We start from the raw sequence: 20,055 nt of genomic DNA, 5'->3' as shown, positions 1-20,055 counted from the left end.
ATCTATATTCATCTGTGTTAGAAAAGACTTCACTGACATTCAGTAAACCATGACAAGTATATGTTATAAAACTCAGTTATAAGACAAAACCCTCAAAACAGAGACAAAAATTAAGTGAAACATTTTTCTGAAATGGTCTGGTTTGCTAACGTTTCTTATAAATGCCTGAAAATGCAATCAGTAATAAAGGCAACAATTGGAAAAGGAAGATCTCACAACCGTAAATTTATTTTTTTCAAATTCCTTCAAAGAGTGAATTTTATTTCCATTTTCTGTGATGAGTTTGTGTCTGGAAACGTACTACCGATTTGATTTTGCCATCCTTATTCATACTGAATAGGAACTAACTTTGAAAGTAGGAATAGATGCAAACTCACACTGATTCACTTCTGATCCTGTTCATGCCAAATTCACCCTTACACAAACACAACCAAACTCAGGATTTCTTCTCAAGGGGAGTATTACTCACCCACAGAAATATCTATATGATTTAGGGCCAGATAAACACTTCTAAGATGTTACACAATATAAGACAATAAAGTCAGATGCACTATTGTTGTAAGTTAAGTCATGGGTTACATGCTACACATAATGACACCTAGAAAATCCTCTCTAAGAACATGTTCATCTTTGCAGGCACATGTGCTTTTTGTTAAATGGAAGCAAAGATTGTACAAAATCTTTAGCATCTTGCTTGGAGACAAAGAGAGAACATAGGACTTGGAAATAAGGGAACAGTATTAGGCTGAATCTGGGTCAAATCCCATCCTCAGCTCTTTCAGGCAGCATTTCATACAGTCCTTTCATAAATTAATGAGTTGTTTGCTTAGTTTCGCTTTTCACTGTTTCCACTGAGAAGCTAATACAGAAGTGAACTCCTTCAGTGACTAGGAGTTTACTTCGAATTTTGACTCTAAATTTGTTACTGGCTACCTAGCACCTGATTAGGGATTTGTTGTTATTTTCTGCAGCAACGTTTGCCATCAACTTATTCTCTCTTCTCAGTGTTATTCTCCCTTTTGCACATGTATTTAGAAACAGAAAACATACTCTCAACCTTCTGTTTTGTTAGACATTATGAAGATATTCAACATCTTTTCTCATAAAACTCTACTTCACCTTCACAGTAGCCCTTCTTTGCAGCCTTCCTGTGCAAACTGCTGAATGAGCGCTGCTGTACTCTAACAATCTACTCTAAGTCTTCATCACAAAAATAATGATGTCATACTTGACAACACAATGAGTATTTTTCACATTGCAATACAGAGAGATGGTATGTGGCAATATGATGCATTAGGTCTCCACGAAAAGATGTGAAAGAACATGCATACAGTGTGTTAATATAAAACTGCCTTTCAAATGACTTGTATGTAAAATAGAATCAGTTATAGAGAAGCTTTCCCTGTGACACTTAGCGATATCATTCTTATGGACATTTTCAGATATCATTAAATCCTCACCCTGCTCCTTCGTTTCTAAGTCTCTTTTTCACTCTAACTGCCTACACTTAACGCATCATCTGTTACAAGAAATGAAGATGATGAAGTGAGACTTCAACCATATCAGCATACTTGAAGGGCTACCAAACTAACATAAATTTCTTGCACAAAGATAGTTTGAGTTATTGAGCAATGGACATGAAAAAGACTATTCAGATTTCCTAACCTTCCTCTAGTGTTACTGCTTGTGGTAATAAAAGCTGTTTTTTTTCCTTTCAGAGCACTCCAAGGATCCCTCAATATATTTTTGAACAAAACAAATCCATGTTTTTAAGTGATTGGATAATTGCTGGTAAGTCTTATTTAACCTGCCTAGGACGATCTAGGAATACAGATTTCTCATTGCACTACAGTTTTTGGAATAAATAACAGAAGCATACACTATTCAATTTTGATCTTTGTATAGTAATTGAGGACTCAGAATCCTTACTCATGAGTCATTTTTGCCCAGCCAGAACTTGTTCCACTGAAGCCAATAATAATAGTTTGAGTTCATAAAAAAGAGATGCATGATTCAACTCTTACTTAAATTTTACAGAGTTTGAAAGTAAAATCCCAAAAAGAGCTCCTGAAAACTCATTAGGCATGCTGTCAAAATGTTTCAGAACAGCATTACAGTTCATCACAAATTACAAATGTTCAAGTTTCTGAAACCTGGCTGGACTGAATCTTATCTTTGTTACCCAAAAGCACAAGGATCATTCCTCTGTCCTTGTACATCAATTAATTAGTACATGACTTGTGAGTAATGATATTCTCCTTTCTGTAAACCAACCTTTACTCATCTAATAGAGTCTTCCAGAAGTAGAAGATTTAGTCCAGGCAATTCATTGCTTTCTTTGTTCTGTTGTGAAGTAATGATGTCATGTCCTTTTATGCAAAAGGAAATAGAAACATGGTGTGTAACTGTATATGGGTTAACTAATAACAAAAATATATATATATTACACTCTGTTGTTCACTGGGACAGAAATAGATACATACAGCTGAGCTGGTCACTGATGAGTACTACCTGTGTAATGAGAGTGTATGATGATAATGATGATTCTGTAGCTGCATGACCAGCTGCAGTGTGACGTGCTTGTATCTGGAAAAATTGTGGAAATCCCTTGGACCTGAAACATTCTTATACTGGAATCTCAGAATAATGTTTTCATCCTTGTATATATTTTACTGAAAAGATTACTGTTTTAACTGCACTGTCATGTTTAAACACTTGACTTGCTGAGGAAAACACTGAGAAACATTTCTATTATAGAATAATTCTGATCTATCTTGAAATGTTCAGTGTATTTCATGTATTTAAAGAAATGTAAACTTAGGCAACTCCACAGAATTAGTCTCTTATTCCTCACATAAAGTTGCAATTTTATGTGTGCAACAGCATGTTCTTCTTTTTAAAATAAGTGTTACAATATTTTGAGTAGTTCAGAAATTAAGAATGATACATACAGTTCATCTGTATTTCAAAAATTATGGAGAAACGTAGAAAATTTTAATATGCTGAAAATACAACACACAAGAACACCTTGATGTGCAAGTTCTAAAAATTGGTTTGCAGTATGGAGCAAATTGCAATTGGTTTCAATAGAGTTTTCTAGAAGAAACAAAAAAAGATACTGCAAGTAGCTGCACTTAAATTATTTAAGCTACTTAAAACACTGGAAGAGAAGTTTCCAAGAAATTTCAAGTCAACATTTGATCTTCATTAGGTTTTGAAACAGCAAGAGCAGCCCTGTTCTACAGAATTCTTCTTTCTAAAAAACTCTCAGTCTAAAAATCACACATCAGTTATACAAGAGATCTAGCTGAACCTTAGATTTAAATACTAGGAAAAGGGGATTGCGAGATTGCTTGAGCTTTTTGCTTTATGAGAAGAGTTGGAGGTAAGGAAGGAGAACAGCCTTACTATGCCCCTACAGTGGGTGCATTAATGATCAAGAAGAGGGAGACTTTGTGTTCCTAGTTAGGCCTGCTAGACACCTTCCCTTTCCCAGCCAGCTATCACATGCAAAGGAATAAGCACAGAGATTAGTAGCAAGCTGTTTTCCCAGAAATATTCCAGTATTTTCCACATTTTCTTCTAATGTAGCATAATTTTTCCTCAGCTTTTCCAAAAGAGGATCCACAATATTACAGCCATGTTTCATTAAAATTACACAAAATATCAGCAACTATTTTCTTCCCTCAAATAAGCCACAGTCAATTAATTAGATATCTTCAGGGGTGAAGATGTGCAAGAAGTTGATTAATGTTACATTCTTTGTAAGGAAGAAAAGGCACTGATAAATGGTACAAGAAAATAAGAGCTCAGAGGAACAGAAATATTTCAGGTTTACTGCAGAAGATGTAAAAAAAGTCACATGATCAGGGGTGATTTATCCCCTTTTTATGGAGAACAGTTTGTAAGGGAAAATTTGAAAATTTAATCATATTTTGACATCTTATTCTGTAGGTGAACTGAATTGAGATTAAATTCCTCTTCTATCTATCTATCTGCAAAATATTTTTGTCAACATTTCATTATTTGTTAATTGCAGGATCCAAATCTGATCAAGTAACTGAATTCCAGACCAACATCGTGTAAGGCAATACTACACTTAGACAAGAATGAATGCTCAGTGTCAGTTTTTTAATCTTCTATCCAGTAAGAAATGCTCCTGCTGAGACGTGTGACCATTGCTCTTGTCTTTTCATTCTCCACTTCTAAGAAAGGTCTGGCTTTATTACTCTTTTATTCCTTAAACATGTTCTTTTTAAGGAAAATGAAGTACAAATATTACTGCCTGGGAACACTGGATTGTCTATAAAATTTTATCCACCTCTTCTATGAAATCAAAATGAACTGGGGAAATAGCTTTGATGAATTCATTATAACCTATAGGAACAGTTACCTAAAGGCCTCAGATTTGAAATGGATGTAATCAGCAGAGAACTGCCAAACAAGAAGTAGCTCCACCATCAGGACCTTTTCCATCATCGATCTGAAGAGGCTATGTGGAAAGTCTATTGCACATATTTGGAAAGCAAGAAAAGGAACCGCATACAACTGTCTTCCCCACCTCCCTGGTGTCCCAGTGTCCTATTGGCATTGACCTGTTAATCTAAGCATTGTTAAACAAAACACTTAGCTTCTAGTTTGAGTGCTTTTTTTATAGATTGAAAAAATAGTGGTGATCTGTAATAGTCAACATTTTAATTTGGTACTGATTGCAGACGCTATTTCTGACTGCTGACAGCTAATTAGAAATATGTGTGCATGGATTTCTATAAGAATGCTGCTATCACTCTGTATTGCTATTACCTTTTCTTGTCTTACAACCACTGATGTCTTTAGACAAGGATATTTCCAACAAGCAATCTGTAAACATAACTGCCAGTGCAAGAATACCAGGGCTTTGATGTACAAATTTACACAAAAGAATATAGACGTACCTGGTCCAATGCAGAACGATGCAATAATTGCAAGAATGCAAAATATACTGAGGTAAGGAAGCCAAGACACATTATTCTGGGTAGAAAAAAAAGACATTAAGTACATTATACTTATCATCAACATTAAGAAACAAAACAAACAAAAAAACCAACACAAACGGTAGCATTTTCCAGAATGCTTTCTCTATTTCAAAATTTAGTCTAGGACTACCTCAGAAAATCACAGCATTTCTTTAGAATTTTATTAGATTATTTGTACTGAAGATCTTGCTCTCTGTGGTCTCCACGTAGAGAAATACTAGCCTACCTCCTGCACCACAGAAGGTGCAACTCTAAATTCTACTTCTTATTCTAAAGCTCAAGCCAATCCAGAAAAGAGATTTTCTTTCTGTTGCACAGATTCTGCACTTCTATTCTCCTATGATATTTTGGATGTGTAGAAAGAGCAGCTATGATGACCCACAGAGCTTCTAAATTCTCCAGTCAAAGACTGGGCAGATGTCTAGATACGACAGGCTGCCTTTGAGTAGGACAGTTCTATCTGAGCCTTCACAAAGCACATGAAAGACACTGCTGAGGCATTTTTAGCCATAACGTTTTTTTGATGACAAGGAAGGTCATGTGTGCAAGCAGCAGCTACTGGGACAAGAGAACAAGCTATAAATTGTTCTTTAACAGACTTGTAAATGAAATCATCTATTTTCCTCACAAAGCAATCTGTTTTTGTTTTACTACAAAATAGTATAATACAAAATAGATCTCTAAACGATGGGAACTGGAAATACTGTACATGATTTCTACCGAGTTTTCAGGACACTGTTTTTAACCATCTCCATGAATGCTTGATAAGAATACTATTACATTAGGAGAATTTCATAGATTCCCATTCCTTTCGCTATCCATTTCTTTTTCCATCAGCAAATGTGAATACTCTTTTTATTACAATTTTACTATTTTTTTCAAAGTTTATTAAATTACATATCACTGTAGTATCTGTATCATATCCCTATAGTATGAGTGGCACTGTAAAATACACTTGCTAAAATAGGTTATTATTTATTTCAGTATTAAATGATGACCTTAATTTTCTGACAGCTTTCTCTTACAGTCTGCCTTTTTCCTTTAGTTATGCAGAAAACATGATTACAGTCTCCTCGGCATTAATAAAGAGCAAGTGATTTGTAGATCTGCCAAAATTAGACATTCTGGAGTTCCCATCTAAGCTCACAACCAAGGTCTCTTAAGGCACTGAGAGAGCGAAGATGCAAATACAGAGGAGATATAAACTCCCCTGAGATCACCCCCTGGTCCTTTGTTCAGAGCAATACACCAAACTCTAATATTTAACAGACAGAGACATTTCTGAAAAGAAGTGAAACAGAAGCCACTCAGACTTCAGAGCTCTCGAATAGCTGATTGTCCTCATCCATCAAACGGTGTTTTAAAGGCTTTGGCAGAGCACTTCTTACTCAACTTACAAGCCTTGCAATAAAAGCTCTCTTCTGGAGAGCTGTCTTATCATTGTCATGACAGGTATGTGAAGTAAAGCTTTATTGTGCTACACATACGGGTGAGTCAAATAAAACTTTATCATGTTACTGCATGCATCTGCTTCTCTTCAACCAAGAAATAACATTTAAAAGTCAGATTAAAGGCAAGACACAGAAACAGCAGCTGGCAAGGAACAACTTGATAAAAGACCACCCAAAAACATACTGTTCCAGCCTGTCACTTCTACATCCCAAAAGCACTCAAAAACTGAGGGAAACAGCGTGATAATGAAAACTGAAGCTCAACAATGGAAAATGACTTTAGATTGGTTTATCTATCCTCCTCTGACCATTTGAAATATTTGGAGAAATGAATGCTAATAACATCTGAAAACAGTGTTTGCAGAACATCTACTCTTAAGTCTTTATGTTTTCAATGAAAATATCAGAAATGTAACTTGATAAAAACATTAAACATGGAAACTTTTCACAACTGGAAAAAAAAGCATCCAAGCAGAAGAATAAGGTTAACATACACAGTACAAGAGAAACCTGGAGAAGATTAAGTAAAGATAAAAATATAACAGAACATAGCATTTCCCAACTATGGGTAAAACTGTCTTCAGAGTAGTTCGTGATATGCCATGAAATGAACGATACAGACCCTCTCTGACTTCTTAATGCAAAAGCTGGTACAGCTAATCACAGCATTTTGAAACCACCAAATTTATAACCAAGCAAAAGACAGGCTTTTAAATCCTTACATCAAAATGATTAAAAAGATTGGCTTATGTAGGAATACTGTTTAAAACAGACAAAAGAGAGAGCAGAAATACATAGGAGCCATACCTGAAAAGTCAGAGACACGGTAAGAACTGCAAAGAAGACAATCATCAACCCAAAACCCCCGATGAGAAGAGGCCTCCGTCCGAGCCGTTCAATAACTAAGCCCTGGAAAACAAGTGGCATATAGGTTTCTCAAAAAACCACTGAAGAAATCAGAGAATGTTATATACTCTTTTGGTAAATATGAAGATGAAAAATAACAACAGAGTAGATTTTGTACTGCATATCAGCTATGCTGTGTTCATAATTGTCTTCATAATTATGTTTACTTAATCTTACCAGTTTGGAGAAACAAATCAGCATGGCATGCTTATTTAAAAGCTCAGAAAAAAAAAACCGTGAAACCACCAAAAACATTACTTGATAATAGTATTATGTATGTATTTCTCCTACAGAACAAAGGTAACCATACAGATGGAAAAATATACTACAGGTTAATTCCACATTAATATCATTAGCTTGGCAGATTTCAAAGTTACTACTATCCCTAACTTATTGTGTAACAATTTTTAACAAAACAAGGGCTGTATCTTAGCCAAATAAAAATAATATGATGATAACTGTGTCAAGCTCGATTTTTTCTTACTACTCAATTTTAGGAGAAAACTCTTTCCCCTTTGATTTAACTGCCTACAGATTTGCACCAAATTCATATAATAATGTTCTTAATGATTTTTGAATGTCAAAACATTGAAACAAACTACATCTCAGTTTTGTATTTCAACCGTTCCTTAATTTCGATGGGTAATTCAATATCTCTTTCAAAATGAACTTTAAATGTTTAAAAAAATATGTATTAAGATATGAATTAAGCATAGCATATTTTTAGCACAGATTAAGTCATTTTTCCTTCATCTTACAATTTGTTTTTTAATTTCTGGTTTGTCTGAATTAAAAAAAAAAAGATGTTAGCCATGATGTAGGTTTAATTTGAATAGCTAGACAAAAGAAATGCATCCATCAAAAGTGGAGAAGGGATTATAGAAGAGGCATTTATTAAAATTCTGAATTTACCTTTAACACCTGAAAATAAATTAACTTTGTAAAAATTCACAAAATGTGAATGCTTTTTTGTTAGAAAGGAAGACAGTGAAGATATTTTTGAAAAGCTGCAACATGAAACTGAGTTTTTTGCTAGTCTGAGTCATTAGACTAATATCTATCATAACATTTTTCTAATATACTACTCTCACTGACAACTACTGTAATTACAAATTACAAAATGAAAAGGATAAAATGATTTTGTGAATTCCAATATTTATCCCTTCAAATAACTTAGAATTTCACAACTGTTTGCCACAGTTACGTACTGGAGACTGAAATCTCACTTTCAGACATCCCTCAAGCAGAAGATAAATTGAGTAAATAAAATGAAATCTGGAGCAACACCAGTGCAACAAAACACACTGTTGCACTGCGAGTATCTAGAAGAAACAGGGCGTAGGAAAGCACAAAGTCATTCAGAGAAGAAATGCTTCTTCCACAATGCTAGCTTTAGTATTAGTTGATAGAAAAGGCTTTAGGACACGGCACCCCCTCACCCTGTGGAAGTGGTCTTCCACACCGGAGAGCACTGTGATGCTGCAGAACACAGTGAGCAGCCAGCTCTAGCATTATTTCCTCAAATGAGGAAATATACTCATTTTGACAGTTTCCACAGATTCCATAATAGAATTTATTTCAGAGCAGTGTTTAAAATAGATTCCCTCTGATGTCATTAAGGTTTTACACTGCACTCACGGAGTCCAAATGTTCTGAAACTGCAACTGCTGCGCTACCAAAGCCCTACAAGATGCCAAATATTTTCAGCTATGATTAATGAATCCATCCTGCAAATACATGGGGCCATGTGAAATGTGAATTTCTTATAAATATGAAGGATGTAAAATGGTCTGATGAGTCCATCAGAAGATGGAGAGTTCTGCAGTGTGTGCAGCAATGGATGCTGCACAGATAATTTGGCATACCAGTGACGTTCCCTTTTTCAATTATAGATTGGTGTTTGCTGTTAAACAATCTTGGTGTTACACCAGCTGGTGGGAGTTTGTATTAAAAAGGAGTGAGCGCTGAATGTTTCTCTCAGAGGAAAAATGGTTCACAGAGGGCTCATGTGCAGAGCAAAATGTGGAAAAAAGTGCTAGACAGTTTCTGGTTGTCAAGCTCAAAGAAAAGCAAATCCCAGCAAAGGAGGACTCCAAAGAGATGCATACATACACTCGTGCCTGCATACATTGAAGTAAGTAGTTTGGGCACATCTGGGCAAATCTACGTGGGTTGGTGAGGAACTCCCCCAGTTTGAACTGTGAGCAGCCAAGCAGACACAGTTATAACAGATCTGCAGGTCCCATGTGCTATCTGCAGAAGAGAATAATACTTTCCAATATATTCTAATTCTTTTTCATTCAGAGGTGAACAGGGAATGTAACAAAAAAATATATATATATCCAGGTGAAATAGTTATTTTCCCTGAGCTGAAGCCAGGCTTCCCAAGCATTCATCACGCTGCAAAGTCACTGCCATTTATTTAATACAGTAGCTCTTAGGAACTTGAATGTTTCAGCTTCTGGACACTTCCTGCAGTTTCTGCATCAAAGAATTTACGATTACAATTCCTGGTGGCATATCTTGTCATTTATGGAATGGACCAACTTTGTCTTCTGGAGAAGGTAAAAAGCAATTTTTGTACTTACTCACTGGGACACTACAACATACCCAGATTGTTGGGAATTGTTAAATCATTTCCAAAGCTGGTACTAGGTAAATCACACTCACAGCACTACACAACCAGGCGAACGCTGACTCTGAAGGCTTCTCTGTTAGACATGATCAACGTGAACAATTATGGGGAGAAACACCCTATTTCCAGTTTAAAGATAAGGACACATCTAATTTGCTCAAATGCATGTCCTACTTCTTGTGTCAGTAGTTCTAACCCAACAACACCCTCACAACCCATCACAACACAACTGCTTGTGGCACAGATTCAAATGAGGTATAGCAGTCTCAACTGAAATGAGATGCTACACTGAGTCAAGCTCATGAAAAGGAAACAGCAACAACCTAATGCATGCTCCCTATCTGGGCATAAATTACAAGACTACAGTAACAGGCAGCATGAGCGCTTGGAAAGCAATGTCTCTGTGGGGAAGCAGGCAGCCAGGAGGCAGTGCAGAAGCTCCTCAGGAACTAGTAACAAGTCACAGCTGGTCAAACAGGAACAAACCAGTCCCTCCAAGAAAAGCCTCTCAGAAGGTCCCACTTTTTATCAGGGCTAAAAAATACTTTTTAAATTAAGTACACAGATGCTTCAACAGCCATTCCATCAAGCATTTTTCACTAAATTTTAATTACCAAAATAATGTATTTTTTAGGATTTCTTAAGAAAACCTATGCCAATGCATCAATATTTCAAATACCTCTGCTGTTTGTTCTCATTTTCTTGATTGAAAAAACACTCAGATAAAATTTGAAGTTTCCCTGGTTTAAAAAAGCATGCTCTAAATAAGGCTGTAAACTGACAATAATTTCATTTTTGGTTATGACTGTACAAATCCAAAACTTGTTAACTTGCGAAACCCACCAAGAGGCCTATGACTCATAGGAAGTTGAAAATGATTCACCAGCTTTCAAGTATTTATAATTCTGCATGGTCCACTGGTAAGCACTGGCAATTCTTACCTATTGAAGACCTGTAACAAAAATATACTACATGACAGAGTAAATGAAATAATAAGGAATTCAGCATATGCTCTAGTATAGTGATAGAATGAATTTTACAAGTGATAGCACACTGAGCTATTTGCCAAATTGAGTAGGCTGATACTTACATAAGTGTGATCATAAACACATATTTGTAGAAACCTATGCCCTGCGTCATTGTGATTAACATAGCTTAAATTATTGAAAATGTGTTTAAAAAAAAATTGCAACCAAAATCCTTCCAACCCAAACATTTGTTGATAATAAGGCAACTGATACTTTCTTTTGTCTGGCAGGAAACTGCTGTGAATAAAGCTTAAAAAGCAAATGTCAATCTTTCCACTTGAGTCACCTTCTGATACTGGGGGGCTGACATGATGAAAGCAAATCACATTATAAAAGATCAGACAAGATGGGGAGAAAGATGAATATCTAACCAAGGTCTGCCGCCCAAATGGGAGGGCAATTAATGCTATTCCCTACTCACTTCTTAACACTAATAACCCTATTAGATTTTTTTCATGTCTCAGTTCTATACAGGAGTCTGATCTATATGTTAACATCAAGAGTAACCATACTTTCTTTTCCATGTATTTTGCAAGTAGATATGAGAAAGGCTTTATGTCTAAATTCAGATTTAATGTGACATGCCAACTCCATGTTATTTCCATTTTAAAAAGCTGGGCTGAAGTGGATAATCATATTTATATCACTGACATGTCTATTTATGACATAATGTGTAGCATTGTTCATTCAGGAAAAGAAGAGTAACAGAAGACTGAGAGTTACAAATGTGTTTTTGATTTCTATTTTTATATCCTTTTGCCTCTGGTATGAATTATACAATTGCAAAACAAAGAAACAGGGTATTTTATTTAAGTAACTAAACTGGACTTTACAGGTCCAGCACCACATACAAGCCTTAAATAAATCAGTGCCTTCCCAGGCATATAAGTTTACCTGAATTGTGTTAATGCCATGACAGGATAAGATCACAGAATCACAGAATATCCTGAGTTGGAAGCGACCCACAAGGATCATCAAGTCCAACATCTGGCTCCACATAAGACTGCCCAAAATTCAAACCATATTTCTGAAGACATGTCCAAACACTTCTTGAACTCCAGTCCTTTACTACTGCCTTGAGGCACCTGTTCCAATGCCAAGCCTCCTTCTTGGTATCTACCAGTCTAGGGATCACTATCACAAGGAAATTGATTTCTAAAATTCTATTTTGCAGTAAACCATCCATAATCAATCTCGCCTGTGATATTTTTCCATTCACAGAATATGGTCTCCATACTCAATGCCTGCTGGGCTAGCCTGGCAAAGATGCAACACACACATGGATTTGTTCCAGCCTTCATCTTGGCAGTGCCTGGATCAGCTCTTAGGGCAGCACACAAAAAACCCGCTATCTAATTCCTGTTGTGTGACTTCAGTAAGTTGTGGGTATTTTTGGAGCACAGTTTCGACTATTGGTGATTTATTTATTAAAAATACCAAGTCTGTCTTGTGTCAGGCACACATTTATAAAAGATAGACTAGATACTGACCTTGATCTACGATAGACTACAATGGCTGGTGTTTGATTTTCTAATGCTAGCTTTTGAATGCCCTGAAGACAGAACAGACTGAAAAAAAAAAGTAAATTACTCAAAAAACATTTTTAATGCTTGAAAGCAAGGAGTTATGTCTACAGAACTTTCATTTTCTGAATATATCCTGCAGAAAGATTTGTACTAAGGAAATGCAGTCTCTAACAGACTGTCGCTCAAATCTAAAGAGTGGTGTTTCATAAGGCTTTTTTTTTCCTGGAAGGCATTACATCATTACTTTCTTGCATGTAATTTTCTCCATCCTAAAGCTCAACTGTAATAAAACAATTAAGAAGGAATAATGTCCTTGCCTAAAAATGATCACATTAACCATTTGTGGATTAAGGCAACATACATTAACAGGATCACAATTTGCGATTCACTCTGCAGTGAAAATTTGCCCACGCTCACTATAGCTGCCTGGGAAGTTTCTTGGTCAATATCTCTTTTCTACTGCTTGTTCTTTCTGGCTACTTTTCTCAAATATAGTGGCATAAATCTAAGTATGTTTCAGCTTATGAATTTGCTCTATAAAGATTCCACACATTTACATTTGAAACTGTGAGATGAGGATGAAATTTGTAACAAGTAAGTAATTAGTGACTCACATCTAAAATAATTCAGTATTTTATATTCTAAATGAATCACTAAGGTTTTTTTTATTTCACTTCTTAGACATACTTAGTAATAGTTTCATGGGACTGAGCAAAGCATATGTAAATCATTTACAAACTCACACAATTGAAATTTTATATAGACAAAACAAATTAGCATGGTAGGCAATTTTAGAAGCCAACATTTTGCTCATGTAGGCAACTATTTATGGCTTTCTACAATTACAGATGATGAGCTGCATGAATATTTTGCTTGGATAAAATAAACTGTCTTCAGTGCCAGGTCACTTTTTCTCCCAAATCTTCATGCAGTAGCATAGATTAGAGACTATCTTTTTCTACCTCTAAATTTATCAGTAAAAATGAGGCTTTCATTATAATGAAAACCCCAGAAACCTTGTGAGTCAATGGTAATGTTGGAGAGCACTGGATCTGGGCAGAGAGCACCTATCTTTTAGTGCACAGAGAGAAGGAAGGCAGAATCCCTTGCCTTCTCCAGACACTGGGATAAATTATTAACCAATCAGTCTGACAGCAGCTAGAAGATAGTAAGGTGATAAGAGCAGTCAAAACAGATTTGTTCAGTGCAGATCACTGTGGCTCCTTTTGCTGTCAGGGAGAAAGCTAAGCAGATAGAAAGAAAATGAAAAACATGATGGATTGTGACTTCAGTAAGCCTTTTGACAGAGTTCCACATGACACTTCGTATTTGTGCATATGAACCTTTTCTTTCCTAAAGTGCAGTACTGGGTACCTTTCATTACTGAATTTCATCACGTCAGTTTCAGGCCTATTTTTTAATATCTTCTTTAGTTCATGCAAACATTTTTGAGTTTGTGAACTTTAGTGAGTTTAGATGACGCCGATGATTATAAAAAGGATCTTTCTTACCTAATGAGCATTTTAGAACTAACGGACTCCAGACAAACAGACACAGAGTCCCACAGTGACAGCTACCTCTCTAAGAATAGTTTTGCAATTAGCATAACATCCACACTATTATCATTTCATATAGCCCACACCTGGTGTATCTTATATTCAATGGTCTAAATGCAAAGGACTTTTTCATACACTATGTTTTTAAATTGTGAAATGTATTGCTTTAGGATGCTGTGGATTCTAAAAGCATTTAAAAGTTGAAAAGTAACTAGACAAATTCAAAGAAAGAAATTCCATCAAGGCTATCAAACATCAGCAGAGGTTCATCAGCAAATGAATCCCAATTATTCTCACTGAGTTTCGGAGTCCATACATTTGACCATCTAGCAGATGTATAATGATCAGTGGTGGTACCGATTGCATTATGGATCATTTACTAAAAAGATCTGGTTCTATTACTGGTAGGAGTATTTACTGAAACCCTGGAATTTGTTAGCAAGTCTGGTTTCTGCTAGGAAGAACAGTAAAAAAAAAAATAAAGTTAAGTTCTCCCCTTGCTTTCTTCCTCTTCTTCCTTTTTCCCCTCTGAGTAATGTCCGTAAGGTGTATGCACCTGAATCCATATCTAACAGTGTAAAATACACTTCTTAAAAAAGCAAAAATTGCAGCTGAGAGGTTGCAAAAAGGAAGGAAATATCCCATTCTTACTTCTAGACATGAAAAAAAGTCGAGAGGAATTTATTCATAGAAATGAGAAGCTGTACAACTTTCAGTTGAAAAACTGAATTCATGCTCTTGTTCTTTTAAGCAGCAGCAGTGGAACACTTATGAAGATGACTGAAATAAAGTTAAGGCTTCAAAGCAGCGTTTCTCTTGAGCTGAAAGAGTATATTTTAAGGAGGTGGAGATATCAATACATGAGCATTTCCAGAGGCACAGAAAGAAGTATTAGATATATTCCTCTCATACATAAAGAAGTTACTAAATATACCAAGAAACAAAGTAGACACAACCACCTCTCTCTGAATGAACCATGCTCTGTGTTTTGCATAAGCCCCACAAACAGATAGCAAGGAGGAACTGAAGATGATAGGCCCTACTTATAGAACAGCTTTTATATTGTGAAATCCCCATTCGATTTTCATCTCTTTCCACAGGATAGATGTATTATTCCCTTAAATGACTGTCATAATAATAATAATTTTTACATATATCTTAATGCAGAGTATCATGAAGAAATTGTAAGAGGTAAAGATTTCCATATTGTACCATCTCCCCATATTAAAAAAGAATGTCCCTTAAACAAACAAAAAAACACATAAATAAATGATGGTTTATGAGAAAAGAAATTGTGGAAATCTACAATCAGAATAAAAAGATCCTTATGACCTCTGAGACTCCTTACGTCCTAGACTACAAGAAAATAAACTTGATAGATGTATTTAGTTTAACATGCAATAGGTCATAAGAAGTTGCTGTGCCACTGGAAAGGATTTTTGCCAGTGCCATCCTTCTGACATTTAAAAATGCTTGTCTGCTGCATTCAGTATTTTGCAAATGCACTTGGTATAAAATATATGAAGATATGAAAAAAAATTCTAACAAGGAAAGGAAAGAGTATTTGCTCATTTGCAACTTCCCATTCCAAAGACCTGCCTATATTTTTCTTATATATTACAGTCTAAACAGAAATGAATTTCCTTCAGCAATTAGTGGCATAGTCACCTACTGAAATTTTCAGTTTTAATTTGCTTGTTTAGCTTATACTTTTTCCTAACCATCTTTCCCATTTTGAAACAGGAAAGAAAAAAATAAACATTCATGGGTAATTTTTGCTATTAACACCTTCTTTTGTGTTCAGCACACAGTAGAATTACATCACCTACTGATGAGTTCATGTATTATGAAAGTATGCCGCTTTCTCCCAGTAAATGAGATTGCAGAATTTAATACCAGGAATAATTTTGTTCTTTCCAGTGATCTGGGTGATAAACATTTACTCCCATATTTTAAATGGCTGAAGAATTCCCTTCACAGTTCATAAACTGCTATAGAAAAAGTGTCATTAGAACATGCCCAGGAAGACATACTTCTTTTTCTGGAGTCCACACTGGATGCATCCTCCTGCACTATCACCAAGCCTTCATCAGCAACACTGCCTCCTTTCCAGCAGGTATATGGGAGGGCTCTGAGATAAACTACTACAGCAGCCACTCTAGTAGGTCAAGTCAGTTATGAGTTATCATTATGGTGCTTTAGGCCTTGCTCTTCCAGCCTTCCTCCTCTTCACTCGTACAAAGGACAACTGGATTTAGGATTAAATCCAGAAATACTATTTTCAATTGTTTTTATTAATTACTGCACTTGATCTTCAATATACTATTCCAATTCAGTATTAACCTATATAAGAAAATGAAATAATTAATTTAAGTATTAAGTAGGTTAATGGATTCTTATAGCCTTACTTACAGAAGAAACAGCAGCAAGAGTCTCAACAGCACCAGTGCTTAGAGTAACATATGGGATTGTTTCACTGTTGATTCCAGCTTCACTAAAGATGTTGTTTGTGTAGTACCAGATCTAAATAGGAGAGAAGAGAATGAGTTATTAATCACTGTGGTTTGGAATACAAGCCTTTGTTGTTCAGTTCAAGCATCTCATCTGCCAAACACCAGACATGTTAAAAAACTGAGTGATCCTGAGGTGTTGAGAGCTGGGCAGGGTGGCAAGCGAAGGGAAGGTGCAAATTTCAGTGGATTAGTCACAACACTGTTACACTTCTGCTTGGAATTACAAGGAGCTCTAACTCAATTTGCCTTAATTCACTTTAGGAGTAAATCAAAGAAACTCACTTTGTACAACAGGATACAAGAATACAGAGTCACACCACTTAAAAAGCAAATTTGTGTTGTGTTACAAAACACTTCAGCAATACTTAACAACAGAGGAAAGACAAGAAAAAAGACACTGAGAGGCACCACATAAACTGCTGCTTTCTGGACAAAAGATGTGAGATTTATCTTGTACTTCACTGCAGTGTGGACATCTGCAGTCAAGCAATTGCCCTAATCTTTCTTTACTAACAACAGGGAGGAAGGATACTTTTAGATCAAAGGTTGTCTGGTGAACAGTAAACAATAGGATGAAATGAATCATGGGCTGCAAACACCTGTCAGCTCCCTACATACATTCCTTCCTAAGAATTTCAACAGTTCCCTTCAACAGGTTGCCCCGAGAGGTAGAGGCTGTCACGTCCCTGGAGACATTCAAGGTAAAGCTGGACAGGGCTCTGAGCACCTGATTGAGCTGTAGGTGTCCCGGTTCATTGCAGGCAAGTTGGACCTTTTCAGATCTCTTCCACCTCAAACGTTCTATGATTCCAGGAAAAGAAAGTGGTGAAAAAGCAATTGTTTCAACAACACTGATGCATATTACATGCATGCTGTATGCATACAGATCTCTTCCTTCAGCTGCCTGATGCCAGGTCTTCTCTATATCAAGCTTGGAGAGCACACTATGGTAGGTCTTTTGCTTACTGAAAACACATCGCTGCATGGCCCACATCCCTAGCAAGACTTCTTGGCATTGGAAATACAGTTCCTTGGCAGAAGGAGGGACCCCACAGAAGCCTAAGGATCCCATTTGGGAATGACTCTACCAAAGTAACATGCAGTACAGTATATTTTTTTATATGAAAAGATTTGAAGTTTACCAATGAATTACAACTTCCCTGTAGTTTTCTTCTGCTTTAGAACCAAGATATAATGGTGGAATATAAATATTATGAATGTTATGCATCATAGATACATTTTATTCGATAAAAATAGACTAATATGGATTCATTTACTGTTGTCAATTCAGGTCAGATTGTTTGGTATTCTGTTATAATCAAATAGATTAATATGATCAGGGGTTCAGCGTGATTTCTATTCTTCATGGAAACTGGCGAATGTATTGTTTTTGAACAATTTTTTAAAAAATTATAAAATAAAGCCTTGAAATTGAGCAAATGTACACAGATACCAGCAGGATGATTACACAAGTCTGCCATTTGGTAATTTCCCCTGAGAGGGACCTGAGAGACTCGCCTGAAAGAGGTCCAGCTTTCCCATATGCCCTGCCCAGATGGCTGTTATTGAAAAGATCAGACTGATAACAGGGCACTACAAACAAAGTGAAGAGTGAGAGCTATGGCTTAAGAGATGATTTTGCAGTTAGTGAAACCTTGCTGACAGTGACTCACACCCAGCAGGTGACTTCAGACACAGCTAGACAAACCAAGGACCAGGTTGAGCACTTAACTGTCACAACTGTACCTCTCCTTTATTTTCTGAGCTTTGGGTGACTTATCAAGGTCAGTCAGGAAAGCCAAGCAGAAGAGACAAGGAACCTGAGCTCATAATCAAGTGGTCCAATACTTCTCCTAATTGCTTTCATCATTCGCTTCTGTGTTGTTTTTGTTTGTTTTTTGCTTTTTTTTCTGGATGAACGAGTTAAACAATCAATTTCAGAATGTAAATTTGATGTGAATGATATTATCATGCATAACATGGTTGGAGAAACAAATTAAAAATTAAAAAAATAAGGTAAGGCTTGAAATAGCCAACTCAGCACACAGATCAAAACAAAAATAGTTTTTCTGAGGCACTAAATTATACTTTAAAACAACTCAGGTTCATTTTGGTCTGGACCCCTGAAACACACGCACAAGCTATGAGAGTGTGATTCTGCTCTGCCATGGAATACTGGACTATTTCTGTCACTTATTTAATATCCTTAAAGGCCCCAAACCCTTCTCTTTCCCCTGGAAATTTAGCTGTGTCATTTTATTTCACTTATGTGATCAAAAACATTAGAGAGACTAGATGAGAATCACGAATAATTAAGGATGGAAAGGACTACTAAGATCATCGAGTCCAGTGCCATCTCCACCACGCCCACTAAACCATGTCCGTCAGTGCCATATCTATATGTTTCTCAAACACCTCCAGGCACAGTGACTCCACCATCTCCCTGGGCAGCACATTCTAAATGCCTCACCACTCTTTCTGAGAAGAAATTTTTTCCTAATATTCAACCTGAATCTCCCCTGGCACAACTTGAGGCCATTCCCTCTCATCCTATCACTGTTACCTGGAAGAAGAGGCCTACCCCCACCTCACTACAACTTCCTTTCAGACAGTTGTGGAGAATGAAAGGTCTTCCCTGAGTCTCCTCTTCTCCAGAAGATAATTTCACTTCTCTCTTCTCAAAAAAAGTATCCAGGATGAGGAACAAAATAGCCTGTCATTAGCACTGAAATCTCATAATTAGGGAAACAAAACAAACCAAACATACCTTACCTATAATGTTTTTATAGTTCACCCCACAGCATGAAAAATCTGGCTCTCTCCTAGTACTTTTTAAAAAATGCTTTGATACTAGAGTTCTAATCACAATAATCTTTCTAATGATCTTAGAAAAAAAACTTTGTATTAAGGTTTGTAAGGCTATACAGATACTTCAGTCAAGTCTGAACTAGTTAGCTTAGTAATCAAGAACATTTACACTTATCATCATTTATTAGCTCTGTGGGGAAAAAAAAAGAAAATAAAAACAAAACAAAACAACCCTAGCTGAAGTATGCTTTAATGCACAAAATCACAGTGAGAAGTCACATTTGCAGTTTATTTCAGCAGCAATAATATTACCCTACATGTACAAGAAATTAACAGCCCTCATCTACGATGAGATCCCCTTTTGCTTTGAGGTTCTTTATGCGAATATTCATGTCATGCAATGTAAAGTATTTAACCCAGAAGTCACAAGTTGCAGCAAGGAAAGTTCTGCCTGGATGCAAAGAGAACACTTTTCACAGTGAAAACACCTGAAACACGTTACCCAGGCATTTGTGGACTCTCCATATTTGGAGATCCATAAAACTCAATCGCACAAAGCCCTCAGTATCCTGAGCCACCTCTGAAGTTAGCCCTGCTTTGGGCAAGAACTAACCAGG

General features: G+C 36.2%; 1 protein-coding gene across 3 annotated transcripts in view; it reads right to left on the bottom strand.

The window, feature by feature from the left end:
* The window catches only part of SLC2A9 (solute carrier family 2 member 9), a 115,138-nt gene that overhangs the window by 31,474 nt on the left and 63,609 nt on the right, over positions 1-20,055 (bottom strand). For all 3 annotated transcript variants that reach the window (XM_021396259.1, XM_021396256.1, XM_021396258.1), the window contains 3 exons: positions 16,530-16,640; positions 7,274-7,375; positions 4,935-5,010 (listed from right to left, as the gene is read on the bottom strand). In XM_021396259.1, the coding sequence (XP_021251934.1) occupies positions 4,935-5,010; positions 7,274-7,375; positions 16,530-16,640 (289 nt within the window). The remainder of the gene's footprint in view (positions 1-4,934; positions 5,011-7,273; positions 7,376-16,529; positions 16,641-20,055) is intronic.

The sequence above is a fragment of the Numida meleagris genome, chromosome 4 (assembly GCF_002078875.1).
Source record: "Numida meleagris isolate 19003 breed g44 Domestic line chromosome 4, NumMel1.0, whole genome shotgun sequence".
Taxonomy (NCBI): domain Eukaryota; kingdom Metazoa; phylum Chordata; class Aves; order Galliformes; family Numididae; genus Numida; species Numida meleagris.
The sequence above is the reverse complement of the archived record's forward strand: the minus strand, read 5'-3'. Positions and strand labels throughout refer to the sequence as shown.